At 44.6% G+C, this 18,941-nt stretch overlaps 1 protein-coding gene and 1 long non-coding RNA gene across 2 annotated transcripts in view; one reads left to right on the forward strand and one right to left on the reverse strand.

Moving 5' to 3' along the window:
- The window catches only part of MAP3K20 (mitogen-activated protein kinase kinase kinase 20), a 160,698-nt gene extending 142,515 nt beyond the window's left edge, over window positions 1–18,183 (forward strand). The window contains exons 17-20 of the mRNA XM_040971726.1: window positions 6,974–7,090; window positions 8,879–8,953; window positions 11,783–11,933; window positions 16,763–18,183. Coding sequence (XP_040827660.1) covers window positions 6,974–7,090; window positions 8,879–8,953; window positions 11,783–11,933; window positions 16,763–17,466 — 1,047 coding nt within the window. The 3' untranslated portion in view covers window positions 17,467–18,183. The remainder of the gene's footprint in view (window positions 1–6,973; window positions 7,091–8,878; window positions 8,954–11,782; window positions 11,934–16,762) is intronic.
- LOC121150670 lies at window positions 8,241–10,583 on the reverse strand. The gene is made up of 2 exons (XR_005883010.1): window positions 9,830–10,583; window positions 8,241–8,391 (listed from the first exon to the last, which is right to left on the reverse strand). It is a non-coding gene; the product is annotated as an uncharacterized LOC121150670 (long non-coding RNA).
- Window positions 18,184–18,941: the final 758 nt, after the last annotated feature.

Genomic DNA, 18,941 nt, shown 5'->3' on the forward strand with positions numbered 1-18,941 from the left:
TGTATGATTCTTCATCAGTACAGCAATAGTCCTGTACATCATTATGAGACATTGTTTTGCTGAAGAGATTAAAACATTCTTAGTTCCAGACCCTGCAACCTATACGCGCTGAAAGAGGTTATTAATGGAATTTTTCGGGAGAGTTTCTTGTGGATTTCTTTTTCGGTTGCAAAATGGGTCTCGTGGGACAAAGCCGTTGCAAGGTCGTGACACTGTATAGATGAAGAAGAGAAGCAAATTAACCATACTTGTGTTATCTCCCTTTTCAAGGCAGCATAATAAAATATAGTGTAGCGGGGTTATACTTAATGATAAATAACCCAGGTGCTGTCATGGGCTGCTCCACTCTCCTGCCTTTAAAACAGCAGGTTTCCGCAGCTGGGTTGGATAATAGCAAGCATGGAAAGGAGCCTTCAGGGGCCCAAGCTGTCAACATCTTACTACTATTAATACCAGCAGGACCAAGGGGTGTTTTTGTTTTTTTTTTTTTATCATGTTCTCATTTCATCTTGCATCACTTCTTACACTTGGCTACAGTCAGCTGCCTGCTAGGACCCCGTCTCCCTTCCCCCTGCCCCCGCCTGCCCCTCTTGAATCGTAAAAAGTTGATTCCAACTTCTCTGTATTTTAAAATGTTTTCTCCATTGAGGCCTTTTTGCTGGAAGCATGTGCACTCTTGCTTTCTGATTTTAGGAGGAACGGGGGCTAAGGGCAGGAATTTTGAAAACCCTTGTTAGGATTAGCCTTGACATGCCCATGACTTAAATTTCAGTCCTGTGAAATAGCTGGCCACAAAAGTGCATTCTGAGACTCATGCTTCTCATAGGTAGAATGGGAGCAATGGTAAACCTCAGAAATACCAGGCAGAGCATTACCTCCTGTAGAATTCTAGTTGTGTCGCATTCTAGAACAATGAAATTGAATCTCTGGGGACCTCTGGTTATAAAAGGGTACCTGCCTGGTAAAGGGCATGAGGGAATTTTCTGGATTAGAGGAAATACCTTCTGCGATTTGCAGTTACATAAGTGTACCCATTTGCCAGAACTCAATGAACTGAGCACTTTAAAATCTGTGTGTTGATTATTGATATGTGGTATCTAAGTCGAAAAATGTGTGACATTTATTTTAAATGTAACCTTCAGGTAAAGGTACTCTCTATAAAAAGAGAGTTTTCTTCTAAAATGCCCTTGGCCATAGCTTTCTCAAAGATTTCTCTGCAGTATTATTTCTGATTACATTTTGATGGGGAGGGGAAATAGTTGCCAGAACTTTCAAGTTTAATTTTTCATGCTATCTTCAATCTTTTGTTTTTCCTGTTTGGAATATTTACCTCTATCTTGATTCTTTCTCCCTCCCTCTCTCCTTCCCCCCCCCCATCCTCCCCTCTTCTTCCCTCCCTTTTCCTCCCCTTTTTCCCCTTCTTCCCACTCCCCTCCCCTCCTCACCTACAATGAGTGGGGAAGGCATGCCTATGTTTGATGTCACTTGGACTAGCTTGGAATTCCAAAGGATTTTAAATGGCTTGCAGGGTATGGTAGTGATTTTTTTTTCACAAAGAGATAATTAATTTAGCATTAATCAACTACTGTTTTGGATTTTATCTTGATGTTTACTTCAGGGTTTCTAGTTTTTGGTTTTTGGCCAGGAATCTTAATTCAAAAAAAAAAAAAATTCTCACGTTCCCCACAGCCCTGAAGGGGGGGAATGCTTTCTCATGGCCGGAACTGCACACTTGTTCCTAAAGTGAGCTGGGAACTTGAGCAGCTGCCCAGACAGCTCCTGTGCACCCACCAGAATTGCCTTAGTACTCATCAGTTCTGAAAGCAAAAAGTCTTCTCAACAAAATTGCGTTTGTTTTCTTGCAGACTTGCATTGAGAAGCAGATTTTCTAGCTAGAGGAAAGTTTCAGGCAACTACTTTTTGCCCTCCAAAGACCTAACAAAAACACTTGGCAGTGCCCAACTCTACTTCAAAGTCCTGTTAGCTGGGAACCTAGTCGGGAGGTAACAGTGCCTGGAGGTCAAGACCTGTCCTGGCCTGGCACCTGCAGTGAGACAGGACTAGTTGTTCCTGATGGGGACAGTGGGGTCACATGTGCCACCAAACCAGCAAGTAGTCTCAGGGAGGGGCTGGAAAAGTCTAGTGACACCACAGACACCTTCAGCAACTTAAAAAAAAAGAGTGTGTGGGCCTGTGGAGAAGATAGTTCCATCAATTCACCGGGATAATGCAGATTGCCATTTTTGCCTTTCGTGTTGCCCTGGAAAGATGACCCTTCAGAGTATTGGAGCTCTTTTGTTAACCTTTAACATAGAAATGTTTAGGATTCCAAAGAGACTATGGAGAAAGCTGTTCTCCCTAGGCCCCACGAGCCCACACTGGCTCAGCTCTGAGCTCCTCCCACCTCCTGGAGAATCTCAGGCACGTTAGGCCATCACTCCATGCTTCTGTCTCCTCACCCCTGTCGATGTTCTGTGGCTGGCAATCATGTATCATAGCCATTCTACCCCCACTTACCTGACACTTCCTGTTAGGAAGTCTGCATCTGGATCTGTGGAATCAGAGGGCAGTCCTGGAATTATACGATCCAGCCATGAAGAAGATTCACATGTATTCCCCTCTCCTGGTGCCTGCACCAGTCACTGTTCGGCTCCCGCTCTGTCTTTCAGCACTGATCAGTCCCTGGTGCCAGTTACTCAGTCTCCCCTGGCTCCACAGACTTCTTGCCCCAGTGAGAGGCTTTGCCCAGCCCGACGGCTCTCACAGGAGCCCTGCTCTAGACTGTGCCCTGCACCTTCCTGCCTTCAGTCCCAGTGCTGTGTCACTGCCCCATGACTGGCCAGCTGCTCTAATACAGTAACTGGAGCCACAATGGTGGCCATGCTGATGGCCACACAGTTGGCCCTCAGTAGCCCAGGGGCTCGCAGCCACTGATCTGTCAGCATCCACACTGAGCCAGGCACAGACCCTTTTTCTCGTCATTGCTGAGTAAGTCATACAGTGCAACCACTTTCCTTTGTATCCAATATTCTAAGTAATCTCAAGGTGACTGGAAGTGTACAGGATAGGGTTAGATGGCATGTGAATGCTGCTCCATTTTATACAGGGGACTTGTGCTCATCTGCAGAATGTGGTGTCTGCAGGTGCTAGAATCAAGAACCCTTAGATATGGGGCAGGGCAGGTGTAGTGATTCCCTCTGAGCTCCTAGTCTGGTTCGGACACTGACTACCGCGTGTGCATGATCTCATTGCATCCCCACTTGGCACACTAGTGAGGGGAGAATACTGAAGCTTCCCTAAGTTGACTTCAGTTGGGGGAGGTGAGGGAGAAGGGTCCCCTGAAGTCCCATAGGATCTCTGAGAAAAGAGCTTTCTGCTTTGATTTATCTCTGTTGGGATGGGGCTTCATTCAAGGCATCCAAACTGATTGTTACCAACTTAAAAATCTGTACCAATATTTCTCTTCCTCTCATCAAGCCCAGACCAACAATTTGCTCTGGTAGAAGTGAATGGTTTTTGCAGTGGAGCCCATGGTCCCACTACCAATCACTCCTGAGGTGCTCAAAAGGCCTTGGTAGACAAGGGGAAGGCCTGTGCTGGGCTCTTGAGCATGTCATTGCTGGGAGTGACGCTGCTGCTAATTCGTGCTATTATGAGGTTCTATTAAGAGTTGGTTACATGGAACGTCAGTCTCTGCAGTGTCCTGTGGAATTCAGTAATCACTGTTTAGATCCGGGTGCCTGTTGGCGATTCTCATAACTTACAACTTGCTCACTACCTGCAGAAATGCTCAAAGTAGCTTAAAGTCGTGTAACGTTGAGCAGAAGTTAAGACATGTCATTACTGCATTTATGGATTTTCTCCCCTAGGCAACCAGGTCCTCATATATACCCTGAAAATACGTAAAAGTTCATCAGGGTGTTAGCAGATGAAGTTAATGATTTTGGTGAATATTGGCTGCTTGCTCTCTCACCCAGGTCTGTAACACTTGGTGCCTCCCCCCGCCCAAGATAAAGAATGTTTTTTTCTTTTTTCTCATGATACAATTTTGTAGGTCTAGGGATTCCTCCCTCCCCATTTTCTCCTTGCCCTTCCCCCTTCTTTTTAACAAAGTGGATAATGCCTTTCTTGTCTTATGACTTCCTTGATTATAGTTTTATTGCTTCTGGGACTACCTGCTTTATGGCTCAGCTAAAAGACTTGTCAGTGGAAGGTTTGAAGTGCTATTGGGGGCCAGCATTTCTCTACCTTTGGAGAGCGATCCCTTCTCAGGGCACTCTTGTCTTTGGGGACTACATTAGCAAAATCCCTGGTCCTTCTCCCTTTTGCCTGCTCTCCGCGGTCCTGTCCTACTTACGGAGCTTGGTAACCTTGCCAGTGAGTCCATCCTCCCAGCTCAGAGTCGGGCAGGCTGGTGTTGTCCTTGTCCCCTTGCTGCTCCACACCCTTTGATTGCTGTGAAACCCCCAGCAAGCCTCATTCTTGTCTAGAATTTCCTTCTATCTAGAAAGGAAATACACCTAATCTTGAGTATCAAATATTACTGCCTAGTGGATATGTGCGTAGGTGCTCTCTAAGTGTGAGTGCCAGCCAGGCTGCTGGTACTTGACACAGAGCCCCCCCTGTGAGAAGGCTTGGGGGCAAGGAGGGGCTTGATCAGGTGCCAGAGGTCATGGAGGAGCCCTTGGACCATGAGATGAGAGGTACAGGGAGGCCTGTGTGTGTGTGTGTGTGTGTGTGTGCGCGTGTGTGCGCGCGCACACGCGCGCATTGCAAGGTTTCTGTGCTTTTAATTTCATTCCCAAACTTGACATGTAAAAGCCACTGACCTCACTATGTAAAGTAAGCTACTGTCTTTTAAAGCTTTGTACTCAACCACTGCCTTAAGAGGCTGTCACTGTTTCAGGAACAGCAGTCGGGACACCAAAGAACCACTCTCCTGTCCTCTCAGGGCCCATGTGGCTCAGAAAGCAGTGGCTCCAAATCAAAGAAATATGCAGAGATTTGTCAGTTCGGAAAGGCTGACTGGACTTGGGCTACCCAAGGGCTAGGTTTTCATGTTATTAAAGAGATCTTTTCCTTTGCTCCTTGGCTCTCGCTTGGGAATGTGGCTGGCAACAAGAGGTGCTCCCTGCAGACGTGGGCCCTGCTGGGTCCTGCAATTCCTCTGGAAGCTCTCCTGTAGAAGCCAGCAGGTTTTGGACAGCCTCTCAGATAATGTTCCACAAGAATGATGTCTGGGCTTGCTCCTGGAAGCATTCCAGCTCTGCTCCTGGAGGAGAACATTCTAGTTTCAGCATGTAAGGCACTTAGTTCGTTACCCTTAATCTTTCAGAATCCTTCCTTCTTCAAAACAATAAGAACATTGCAAATTTATGGTCCAGGAGTCAAATTTGGTATTGATGTGAGTGTATGTTTCCTTTGAATTGCAGACAGTGTTTGTCTTCTAATCTAACGTGTTTTTTTTATACCCTTTGCATAGCGAAGTTGAAAGAATTTTATAGTGAACCCTTGTATAGCTTAGTTTAATCATTAACATTTTACTATGCTTTCCTTATCTGCTCTTCTAATTATTCCTCTAACCAGTCATCAAGCCTTATTTTTTGATGAGTGTCCATGTCTATCTCAGAAGCAACCATTCTTCTACCATAAATCAGTTCCGTCAGCTCTAAAATTTTATACGAACAGAGTTGTGTGATTTTTTTGGGGGGGGGGGAGTAACATTTGTTTCACTCACTGTACTGTTTTATCCATGTTATTACGTGTGTCAGTAATCTGTTCTTTTAAATTGCTGTTTCATTTATCCACTTTCCTTGTGATGGACACGTGGCCTATTTCCAGACAACCCGGACAACCCTGTTATGAGCAGCTGCGAAGGGCAAACATGGACCACTGTTGTTTCATTTCTTTTCGTGTAAATACCTAGATTTCAGAATCAGTCTATAAGTACTTGTTTAGTTTTATAATGATTTACTAGAGCCTTTTTCAGTGCATTTGTGGCATTTACGCTGCCACCAACAGTATGAGAGTTCCCGAGGCTCCAAATGCTAGGCAGCATTTGATGCTATCAGTGGTAGTCACTGGTAGGTTTGCAGCGGCACCACATTGTGGTTTGGGTTTGCATTCCCCTAGTGATTGATGTTGGGTACTTTTTCATTATCTGGTGAGTCTATTCAAAGTCTACCTAGCATACTCCTATTTTTTAAAAAAATGCTTTTCTGTAGGAGTTCAGGTTTCTAGCTTTCCACAAAACATGCAAGTGTGTAACAAAACTGGCTCACAGTCCTGTGAGGGAATCCTCTGCAGACGCTTGACAGTGGCTGTGCCTTTGTACCTGCTCTTTAGTGTGTTACAATCTAACCTATCCATTATCCCCAGTTATGTTACCACACAGCATCTCATCCACAGTGTCAGTCTTTCCTTCCTTTTGTGAAAGAACTGAGCAGTTTCTTGAGTCTGAGTCATTATCAATACAGGGAAAATGACAGGTAGACCAACAGGGCTATGTATTTCCAAAAGAATTTTATAGTGAACCCTTGTATACCCATCTTCTTGACTTAACCATTAATACTTTACTAGACTTGCCTTGCAGCGTCTGTCCATATCCATTGGTCATTTTTTATGTGTTTTGAAATTTCTTTGTGGCAATGAGAAAATAATCCTGTAGTATTTCATATGTAAATTTAAAGAGGATATCTTGAAAGGTAACAACTCCTCTAAATGAAACTGCCTGATTTTCCTAAGTGTTATTATCTCCTGGCCCCTTTAACCTTTTGAGTTTGCGACTCCTGTAATACATTGCTAAACTAATACCTTTTGTCTCAAGGTTGCATTAATTGGGAGTTATTTAAATCCATAAATGGATCTAATTTCATATTTATTGAAGAGAAAAAATACCCCTATAATACTTCATGTGTTATAAAACATGGAGAGCAAAAAAATTTTGTGAATTCTATAATTTTTTTAATTCCAGGACTGTAAGTGGAAAATGTATATGGAGATGGATGGGGATGAAATTGCGATAACCTACATAAAAGATGTGACATTCAGCACTAACCTGCCTGATGCAGAGATTTTAAAGATGACAAAGGTAGGGATCTATTTACAACTTAAAAGCTTTTTTGAATTCACAGATATCATAGACATTAAAATACCCCAGCAGTGTGCTTTTGTGCTTGTCCATGCTCATATCAGCTCAGCCTCAAGCTGGCTGTTGAAAGGCACATTTTATTTAGCAGATTGAAATCATAATAGTTTTTTTTGTTAAAATTTCACTTGTGCTATGTGAACGAAAAAGCACTGCAGAAAAGGATATCGTTTTTCTTAAAGTTCTTGATGTTTACTCTGTCATTTAGTTAAAGGAAAGGCTCATGATAGCATTTCGTTCTAATTTGGAGTTGTTTTCTGCTTTGGAAAACTTCTGAGGATTACCCTGGTTTAGCTCAATTTCTTGAAGGGCTGAAACAATATAATTTATGGGGACTGTGTTGATGTCTTGATGACCTATGGGAATTCTTACCTAGGAATTCCTGGAGTGGCCAGAGAGCATGTTACTAGCACAGGGTCAATTGTAGATGCATGCTATTACAAATGCTGGAGATAGAGTTCCAGAAATTACTAGCTTGCTCCTCTACATGATTGGGAAATCAGTTCTGCCTCAAACTGGGAAAAAAAAAAAACACATCAGACTTCAATTTTAGAAAGTGAGCAACTTCAGGTGAGAAGTCTGGCTGTCAGCAGTGTCTCCTGTCACTGCCCAGAAGCTCATGACTCCGGTACATGGTCAACTCTAGGACGCTGTTTAGTTTGAGCAAAGGAAACCCAAGGGATAGATGTAAGGAAGTGAACGGACTTTTCAAATCTTTGGCATTAGAAATGTTTTCTCTGTAGGGACCTAGGATTGATAAACCAACTCTTTAGTTTATAAGTGGATTATCCAGTAGACTGCTTTGATATTCATTGTTAGGTTCCCCTAAGGAACTAGGAGTTACTTCAATTGCCTTATCTCTGAAGGCAATGATTTGGTTGTGAGTTTTGCTGGGATGTACAATGCTTTAATGTCTTGGAGATGAGAAAGTTATGTCCTCTTCTTTCCCCTCCTGCACCGGTCATTGCTTCTGTGCAGTTTAGGAGTAAACTCCAAGCCATCATCTACTAATAGAAGAGAAACTGCTCCTGGCAAAATGATGGCATTAAACTCATATGGGTGTTATAATGTCATATTTAGAAAACCACACACCAACATTAATGTAGTTTATTGGAGATAAAGGTGATTGGAGCAGATGGTTCCAAGTCCATAGGCTGTTTTCACACTAATTGAAATAACAAAGTAGCCCAGTGAAATCTTAGTTTCTCTTAGTGCAGCTCAGTCATTTTTTTGCTGCCTTAAACCTGTAATGAAAGAGGGGTGAGAGTAGAGTGCAGTTGAGTTCAACCACTGGAAACTTTTCACTGAAATTGAAATAGGGTCTAAGGCATGGGCCTAGTCACATGCTGTGCTCACAGTGAGAAACCACCATCTCCATTTCTTCATTTATACACCCAGATGAGAGCAGTGGAAAGCAAAGTGATTGGCAAGGCCAGTAACACAACCATTGGGCTATCTTAAATTGTGGCTCTCTCACTTTCTGCTAATACTTCCAATACTAGCTTGCATGTGTGAGAAGGCTTGGTGGTAGCATGTGTCAGAGACTAGGACTGTCTGTTTACCAAGATATGAAAGGCAGGCTTGGGGCTAGCCGTCATCATGTGTGAATTGCTGTGACTTTTGTGATAATCTGACTTGGTGTCCCCATTTGCTAGGTGAGGGTGGCATGACAGGCCTCAAACACATGCTGCAGCAAGGCAGGTTGTGTTACAATGCCCTTTTGTTTTTCAGCCTCCATTTGTAATGGAGAAGTGGATTGTAGGCATAGCAGCAAATCAGACTGTGGAGTGTACCGTCACCTATGAGGTAAGCTCTGGGAAGGAAGGCTGGAGCTTATGACTTAGTGGGAGTTGGGAGCAAAATTAACCAACATGCACATGGGAATAGCAATACGTTGGGAAGGAAAGAAAATAGTGTAAACTTACTTAGAAGTTGAGGCAGCATTCACTCATTGCTTGTTTTTACATGTTTACTTACTGACTTTTCTGTCTTTCAAATAAATCTTTCAATGAAGATTTCTTATACAGTGGGTCAGTGCCCAGGCTGAGCCATGGGCAAAGCCAGGAACCTAAAACTCAGTCCAGGCCTAGAAAACACACCATAAGGAATTGACCAACAAAGTAATTTGCAGTAAATGAGGTCATGGAGAATAATTTCCAGGGCCATGCCTCCCCAAGCTAGGTTAAGTGAGGAAGTTTAGTGATAAGAATCAAGATGACTAAACACGGAACACCATCCTCACTGCCACCTCGGAGAAGCGTTATTCCCAAGCAGAGATGACACAGCTATACATGATTGTGTTCCGGCTGGAACCTGGCCCGGCCCTGCCCATTGCAGGCAGAAGGGAGAACCAGCAGAAAGATCTCTGTCTGTACCTTTCAATTAAATACCTTTTTAAATTGTTAAGATGGTAGATTTAATGTTTTGTAATTTTCTAATGTGTCTTATAAAAGTTATGGTTAAAAAAATAATCAGCTTAAACAGCTATCAGTGAACATATTTACTACTGATCACTTCTAAGAATCCAAGGTCTCTCTTGGGGGATGCACACCTTGCAAGGTAGAGGAGCCTGTGAGGAGCAGGGTGCAAGATGCCTAGAACACAGCTGTGTGCCCCAACCCACAAGAAAACATGCCTTTCAATCATTCATTCATGCAAGAAATTTGTATTAGAAGGACTTACCATGGACTGGGCACCGTAAGAGGAGCTTCCACCTGATGTGAATACTCGCAGGTAGGAGTGAACCAAGTCCTGAGGTCAGAGAACTCAGTGACAGAATTGGAGTCTCAGCCCTGCTGGCAGACTAACACTTTCTGCTCTTCTACCCTGTTAGTGTCCCAGCATCTCTTAAATGTACTGGTGAGTGTATGAACGAAGTGCATGTTTTCCCGGTGGCAGATGCACACCAGTATCTTTCTGTGGACTGAGACACCATACCAGAGCATCTCAGGTCAGACTTCAGGAGCTGCTGCAGTGTGGTGATGTTCTTAGCTACCAGGGTCTAATTTTTTCCAAATTAGAATTCCTGGCCTGGAAGCCAACAACCCTAGATCACCTCCTGGTTGATCCTTGCTTGCCAGGTATGCTCCAGGGCGCGAAGTAACAGTTACTTGCAGGATGCATAAACCCAAGGGAGAGGAGGGGGTCCCTAAGGAACTTGGCATCTGGCCTGTCAGCCAGCCCTCTCGATTTAAGGGGAAACCCTTTTCTTAGTTGCAAAACAGAACAGCTAACCTCACCTCTGCCTGCCTTTGACAAACCTACAGACACACACACTCCATTCTTTTCCTAACTCTCTTTCCCCTCTGGCTCTGTGATGATCTTTAACCTCAGCCTGATTCAGGCGTATTTTTTCAGTAACCACATTAGCTGGTAGAATTTAAGAGACAGTCACCTGGTGACAAGGGAGCATTCAGGACAACATGGTATGATTTGATCTGTGGGTGTCCCTTTCTGTCTTGTTTCTATTACTATGCTTTATTAAAATTTTATTTGAAGGGCAGAGAGGCCTTTCACCATTGGGTTAGCTGCCCAAATGGCTTAATCGCTGGGGCTGTTTCAAATCGAAGCTGGGAACTTCCTCTAGATGTCCCAAGTGGGTGACAGGGGCCCAAGAACCTGGGCCATCCTCTGCTGCCTTCCCAGGTATATTAGCATGGAGCTGGGACTTGAACCACTGTCTGTATAGGATGGCAGCCATGACTTTTTATTGCCAAAGGGTTAGCCCTAGGTCCCTACTCCTTTTACTGCTGACCCTGAAACACCTTTGCATCTGTTTTCCACTATCCGTCACTGTGTGCAAGTCATTAATCCTATCCTCCCCACATGCATTCCTTTACCCTGATGATGGCTGGCAGCTAGAGTAGAAACATTATCAGATTTTCATTTGTTCAACAAAATATCTGCTTTCAGGGTAGGCATTTGCAACAGCAGCTAAGACACTGCCTAGCTCCCTGAGTTCTGTAGCAGAGTTCCTGGCTTCAGGACCCAGCTCCATACTAATGTGCATCCCAGGAGTCAGGAAGCAGTGGCTCAGGTGGTTGGATCTCTGCCACTCAAACAGGGGGACTTAGATTGAGTTCCTAGGCTAACCAAGCCTCAGCTGGTGCCAGGAGTGAACCTTCAGGTGGGAACTCTCTTTCTACCTTTCAAATAAATAAGTTTTTTTGGAGGAAAAGAAAAATATCCTTTGTCAAGTACTAATTAACAGAAGAGATTATTTTTCACATTTGTTATTAAACAAAAAGTTAACATTTGTCAAATGCAAGGACACTTTGGAAAGAAAGTTCATGGAAAAATGAAAGATGATTTTCTAACCTTTTTGAAATTCATGCAGTTTTTTATGATACTTACCTTCCATGAACTTGAAGAATTCTTGCATAATACTAAAGAAGGCAACCACCTTTCAACTACTATAATCTAAGCAACATGTTATAATCCATTAAGGAATAAAATGGTTAATGTTTTCCTTCTGATCCAATGAGTATATTTAGCAAAACATCTGGAATATTTTACCTAATGTGCCATGATCGTATTCCTGGGAGAGAAACTGAAGTGGCATCATGACCCAGGCTTCCTTCCATCTCAGGATTTTACATATGCGCTTTTGCTTATGGGTTCTTGTTTTTCTCCCAGAGTGATGTGAGAACGCCAAAAAGTACCAAGCATGTGCACTCCGTCCAGTGGAGCCAGGCGAAGCCCCAAGATGAGGTGAAAGCCGTCCAGCTGGCTATTCAGACTGTGCTCCCCAATCCAGAGGGCAACCCTGGGAGCAGGTCAGACTCAAGTAAGTCGGCGTGCACACACATCCAGCACCAAAGTCTCAGCGCCAGTCTGTGGACAGACCCAGGTTTCTAACAAACACCTCCTCCAGCGTTGGTTTTGTAAACAGATTCTGTGGAGAGTGGTGTTTAGGGACTTATAACAAATATTTGGATAACTGTGATATGACAATGATACTACATGAGTGAATAAAATATATAAGGTATAGATATAAGGTAAGTGTAGATAATCAGCCTACTATATCCTCTGCAGAGTCAACCCACTAATGATTAAAGATATTTCATCTGTACTGAGTATGTATAGACTTTTCTCTTGTCCTCATTTGCTAAACAATACCACCTCACAACTACTGCCACCTTTTACATTGCCTTGGGTATTTTAAGAGGCCTAAAAATGACTAAAATTATACTGGAAGATGTGTATAGATGACATTCAAAAACTATGCCATTTTATAAAACGGAGTTGAGCAGCTATGGATTTTGATCTCCACAGGGGTGCTGGATATACATTTATGTCCATGAGTTATCAATATGTGTTAAAGTATGAGCCTTTCTATGGAGTCATTGCTGTCACCAGAACCACTCTTGTGGCACATTGATGCATGAGACATAGAGGAAAGGTGGGCAGTAGGGAACAGGAGGTAGAATAGAGAAAGAGAAAATAGGAAACACATACTCTGAGTAGTGGTGACAGTGATTGTAACACGGAAGGAGGTCAGCTCAACTAGTCCTTAGTTGGTGGGTTCAGGGAAGAAACTCTAACGAAGGTACAGAAACATCAATAGAACTCAGGTACTACAGGATGATGATGAACAAACATTCACACTTTCCACAGAAACCCTGTGTAGGGGCAGGCTGCACTTCAGGGTTAGATGCCTGTGTCCAAATCCAGGCTTCCTGCTCAGGCAGACCCTGGGAGCCAGTGTTGGGGGCTCAAGTAATTGAGCAAGTGGGAGACCCAGATTAAACTCCCAGCTTGGCTGAGCCCTGACCACTGTAAGCATCTGGGGAGGGAACCAGTAGGTGGGAGACTTTCTTTGGGAGGAAAAGACAGAGCAAAGAACCACCATCCTCCCCACCCCCCTTGCAGCTCATTATTTGCCATGAGAAATATAGCTGCCAAAATAACCAGAATTGTATTTTCTGATCCCTGCCTCCCATCCCATAGAAATGAAATGTACTTGGGAAGTCATCCCAGAAGTTCTCTGGTGGTCATGGAAACCAAGCAATGGCTATAAATGGCTGACACTGAGCTGTTGTCACCAAATTAGGAAAGACAGGCTCTGTGTTCACTAGCCTGTCAAGCAGACCAGGCATTCTTAAATGTCTACCACCCAGGGGGCCCAGAAGCCTGGACAGGATGCCCAACATACCAAGCTTATATACCACATGGCTGATTTCCATAAAACCACTGGCATTGAACATTAGTTTTTAACTAGGCCTTTTTAGCCACAAGCACATTGTCCATCCTCCTTGGCAGATGCTGTTTCTGCAAACCACTGCCCCCTGCAGTAATTCGCTTTCACTAACTTTCTTCTATCTAAATTCTTCTGTGAATGTATCAGTCTGGCCTCACGCCTACTATCACGCTTATAAGTAAATGGACTATTATAGTAAGAGGTCCTTACCTATAACATTCCTGGAAAATCTGCAAGGGTCTTCTCTCTGCTTTTCTGCTATTGTTTTCTCTTAAAAGTTCTGAGGAGCAAGCAGTTAGTTAAACCTAGTACCTGGATTTGATACTCCTAACTCCTGCGCATGTGACCCTGGGAAGAGCAGTGATGGCTCAAGTGATTGGGATCCAGCCGCTGGCCACTGTGTGCATTTAGGGAGAGAACCAGCAGTGGGAGCTCTCTCCACCTCTTTCATATATAAAACTGCAAAGCTCTGGTTACCTACCTCCATGATTCAAAATGTCTGCCAACAGCATCCAAGTTTTGAGTCATCAAATAAACACTTGACCAAGTCCCCATTCCAGACTTCCTGTGATGAGACCTAAGGATGTTGAGGGTTAGGCTTATTTTTCCCCCCAAAAAAATTCTCTCCCAGAACAACAGACTAGATGAACAGCAAGAGGTGGTGAGGGAAGGCACTGGCTGAGAGATGGGAGGAGGCAGGGATGTCCCAGGCTGTGACCCTGTGCGTGGAGATAGAATGGTAACATTCTGAGAAAAGAACAGCCCACAAATGCCAGCTGCTTACCCACAAATCTTCTGAGAGCTAATGAGGGACTTTCTCAAAGAGCACAAGCAAGAAGAGTCAAAACCTTTTATCTCCTGGAGTTGCTCCAAGTAATCCCGCTTCCTCTGATTATCATGAGCGTGTGCAGCCTTGACCTACCCGGGCTTGGTCCAGCTTTAGCTGGTTGGCCCCTCTCCCTTCCTCCTTGTATCCCTTTTCCCAATACATTGTCAAGACGTGGAGGACACTGTCCTTATTGTTTAACATCTACCTTTCAGCTGCAAGTAACAGGAAACCAGTTGAGGAGCACAAGAGTGGGCGATCATGATGTCTGTGCAGAAGGGCCTGGACCCCTACACTGTACTGCCCCTAAAGGCAGCAATGCCCTAGCTGTGGAACCCATTGTAAGCTGGTGCCCCACCAGCTGACCTGCTGAGTCCCTGCACTAACTTAATCAAAATGTGCTGTAAGGATTATTCTTCCAATAAAAATTAGCCATTGTGTTGGTGCCCCCCCAAAAAAGAAAAAAAGTGTGGTCCCAGGCCCAACAGCATAAGATGAGCACCTGTGAATGTGGTAGAGAGGCAGATTCTCATGCCCAGCCATGACTTTCTGAGCCCAAACTTCTAAGGCAAGATCCTTAGAATCTACAATTTAAGAAACCCTCCAGGTGGCCCAGAAGTACTCTAAAGCCCTGAAGCCATTAAGCTACACTGTGATAAAATTTACCACAGTCCATAACAGTAAGCCCAGGGCTAGAGCAAGCTCCAGGTGCAGAGATAAGCCAGCTCAGACAGGTGAAGATCGAGGTATGAACCTCTTCCTCCCGTCTACTGTGCCACTCTCAGCCTGATGGCTTTGCTCATCTAGTACCTTGTGTTTTCCGTGATTCCATAAAGAAATGGCAATTCCCAGAGGAAAGGAAAGGAGCAGTCGGTTATCCCCTTTGGAAACAACCTGTCTCTCCCTAAAGATACTGCTGCCACACATGGCTCAGACTCCTCCCAGTCTCCTGCCAGAACCCATAGTGCAGCCAGCTTCCCATGCTCTGTGTGGCTGTGTTGCCAGGCAAGGGTACCAAATAAATTCGGGTGTAGGAGGCTAAAGTCTCAGAGAAGGCCAGGGGAAGGGAAGGGAAGGGGGCACCCTGACACTGGCTGATTCCCACTCCTATGGAGAAATGGACAGTAGTGAGGGGGTTACCATGGATGGGAGGAGGGAAACATTACCGCATGTGAGGGGCCCAGCACTGGGGTGTTGGCCATGCTGGAATCCCAGTGCTGCTTCTGGTCTCAGCTGTCCTGCTTCCCATCCAGCTCCCAGCTATTGCACCTGAGAAGACAGCAGAGGATAGTTCAAATATTTGGTGCTCTACAACCCATGTGAGAAACTGAGATGGAGTTCCAGGCTCCTGCATTCAGCTTGGCCCATCCCAACTATTGCAGGCATTTGGAAATTCAACCAGTAGATGAAAGATATGTGTGGGAGAGAGCGAACATGAGCAAGCAAGAGCTGAGATGGGAAGCAAAGCTCTGCTTTTCAATCTTAAAAAAAATCAGTATGGATTTACAGTTTTATAAGATGCAGAAATTGCTAAAGTTGTACACACAAACTGCAAATGCACTGAACACTCCTGTGCCACACCTTTTAAATGGCTGAGAAGAGAAATTTGCTGTGATGTTTTACCACAATGAACGCATATTGCACACAACAGAAGACAGGATCGTGGGCAAGTGAAGTTGGCATGGATTGCCTAGGCCCTGGGGAGGTCACTTGTCTGGACAAATCCCTTGCCCTTGGGGCTGCAGCTCACCTGATGGCAAACAGTGCGGGAGGCCAACCTGCTGGTAGCGAGAAATGGGCAGGCCCTCCTCCCTTCCAGAGAGCCTGCATGTGCAGGGCAAGCTTCGCACAGGCGTGCCACTGGGAGTGGCAGGATGCTGCTGATGGAGCTCAGACCCTGGAGGAGACAGAAAGCACCTCAGCTTATTAAATGAGCAAAGTGCTTATTAAATGGTGCTTATGCCCTACCCATTTTCTTTCACCCCTAACTTCTTCCTGTTACCTGTGCAGCTTCTTTAGTTACATTCAAAACAGCTCTTCTTCCCCAGCCTCACAAACCTGTCCCTGGGCACAGGCTCGCTTTTATTCTGCCCCGCCCCTCCCGCCAAGTCTATACCACAGAACCTCTTCTCCCTCATCTGACTCTGATGTTCCTGGAGGTCACTCAAGTGCTGATAGGAAAGAAGCATCTTGTTTATTCAGCATCCTCCCACAACCTGAACACCCTTACAGTAGCAATTTCTGGAAGTGAACATGGGGACTCTGTAGGAAAAAGATGAGATTTAGATGCAGACGGATCTGGGATTATTGGTTAGGTGACTTTAGGCAAGTGAGTTGACTTTCTACACATCCTCACTTAACAGCATCTGCCTGGGACAATTATTGAAAGATTAAACAAGATCATATAAGCGAAGCCCATTGAATGATACCACACTCATAGAAAGTGTTCTTATTTTGTAAGGAATATCTGCAATGATAAAAGAAGCGACCTTACACCCTGCCGAGACTGTCAGTGGAGGGCAACTCTTGGTGCAGCCCTGCCTTGTGTGCTCTCATGTGGCTTAAAAGATGCTCCTTTCCCGTTCTGCAGGTGCCGACTGCCAGTGGTTAGACACCCTGCGGTTGCGGCAGATTGCCTCGAACACCTCGCTGCAGCGTTCCCAAAGCAACCCCATCCTGGGCTCATCGTTCTTCCCCTACTTCGACGACCAGGTCTCCTACGCTGCTGCTGTCAGGAGGACCCAGGTGCCAGTCAAGTACCAGCAGATCACACCAATAAACCAGTCCCGCAGCTCCTCTCCCACCCAGTACAGCCTGACCAAAAACTTCTCCTCTCTACATCTCAACTCCAGGGACAGTGGCTTTTCCAGTCTGAACACAGACAGCTCTTTAGAGAGGGGCCGCTACTCGGATAGGAGTAGGAGCAAGCACGAGCGTGGCAGTGTCTCTCTCAACTCTTCTCCCAGGGGGAGATATGGTGGGAAAAGCCAGCATTCCACTCCTTCAAGAGAAAGGTATTCTGGAAAGTTTTATAGGTTTTCTTATCCTGTCCTCAGTACCCAACAACAGTACCCTGACTTCAGAAGGAGCCCAAGTGACCGTCGCCAACCTAGGACCATCCCAGGGATGCCACTGCACACAGAACCTGAGACAAGAGCTGGGGAAGAGGAGAACAAAGTGAGTGACGGCGGGTGGACCAAGGTGGAGTACCGCAAGAAGACTGTCCGGCCCTCACCTGCCAAGGCTGGCAAAGACAGAGTCCGGGGAAACTTCCGCGGAAGGAGGACCTTCTGATGAATTGCAAGGGAGATGGTTTTTCTTGTTGAATGTAATGGGTTTTGATGCTAGGATATCTTCAGGTTCCATTATCAAAAGCACGACACTTCCATGGGGCTTTTTTTTTTTTTTCTGACATCGGAAAGTATTACTTAATTGAGATAGAGCCAAACAAGAGCCAAAAGTGTGGGTAGTTGTTGCTCAGTCATGATGACTACACTTGAAAATAACTAGTCCTAATTCCTTTCCTGAATTGGTTTTCTTTGAGGAGGAGGAGTTATGCCATCATTTTAACGCTAACCACTGGCACTCTGGTTAGCACGGCTAGATCTATGGTAAGACAACCTAGGTCATCAAGAAATCAATTTTCTTAAAAAAAAAAAAACCAGATTCTGTTTTTATAAGACTGTACTATGACTTAGCAAGGCTCTGTTTCAGATCCTGTTTTTATTATAAGAATTATACTTTATTACAGAATGTTTTGCATTCATTTTCTTTTCAAAAATAGTGCATTAAAATATCATTCACCTTGATTCCTGATTGTAGGGGGAGGGAAAAGGGAATGTGTGAAATGTCCCTTCAGGCTTTGTGCCTGACAGCTGCCTGCATCATCACACTCTGGTCTCCACCCTGATGGTCGCTATTTATTTTAAGAAGATATTTGTGCTTTTTTTCCCGGTCAGAGTTGAACTGATTCAGCTCGTCATGTGTTGACAATAAAAAAGATTATCGAACTTCATGTTAACCGTGATGCATATCTTACTAAGATTTCTCTGAAACTAAAGGTCTATTGCCTGGGAGATTCATGGTTGTTTCTCTGAGCTCCCACAGATCCCTTTAGAATAATACTTTCTACATTTTACCAAAGCAGGAGCAAAGAGGAAAAATAAAAACAAACCAGCAAGTCCACAAAGGTCTTTTTGGATATCAGAAATCTAAAATCTGAAAGAAAGTAGAGGCAAGATAATAACACCACAGGTTAAAGGTTAGAGAAATTTAAAATAGAATGAGATGGTCAACAGCAGCCTGGCAACAAGCCAGCTCTACTAAGCAGCCAGGGGTAAGGAGAGACCACCTGTAGTTCAGGACAGGAAAGGTGAGATCCCATATGTGAAAAGCATCCTGTTGTACAAAAAAAGTCAGGTGGGAATAAACCTACTGTATGTCCAATAAATGCTGTTTTCAATATTCCAAAATGCTGTTGAGTATGCACTGACCCCCACTGTCACATGACGCTTGTCCTGCCCGGATTCTCTGAGCTCAGTACAAATCCTGATGAGGCACTAGTGATTCTGTGGGTTGAATCCTCTTTTAATAGAAACCAGTCATCAGCAGTGATGCCTGTGTTCTCAGGGGGTGCTATGTTCTCCTGCTCCAGAGGGTGCTTGGAGCCTGCTGGGGAAGCTGTATTAGGGCGGTGGTAAATCCAAGGTTGTAGGAAATGACCTTGATAATAACTCTTGAACAGTAGGATGTGGAGAGTTCCCCTGCTG

The sequence above is a fragment of the Ochotona curzoniae genome, unplaced genomic scaffold (assembly GCF_017591425.1).
Source record: "Ochotona curzoniae isolate NIBS_2020 unplaced genomic scaffold, NIBS_Ocur_1.0 contig_2210, whole genome shotgun sequence".
In the NCBI taxonomy this organism is placed as follows: Eukaryota; Metazoa; Chordata; class Mammalia; order Lagomorpha; family Ochotonidae; genus Ochotona; species Ochotona curzoniae.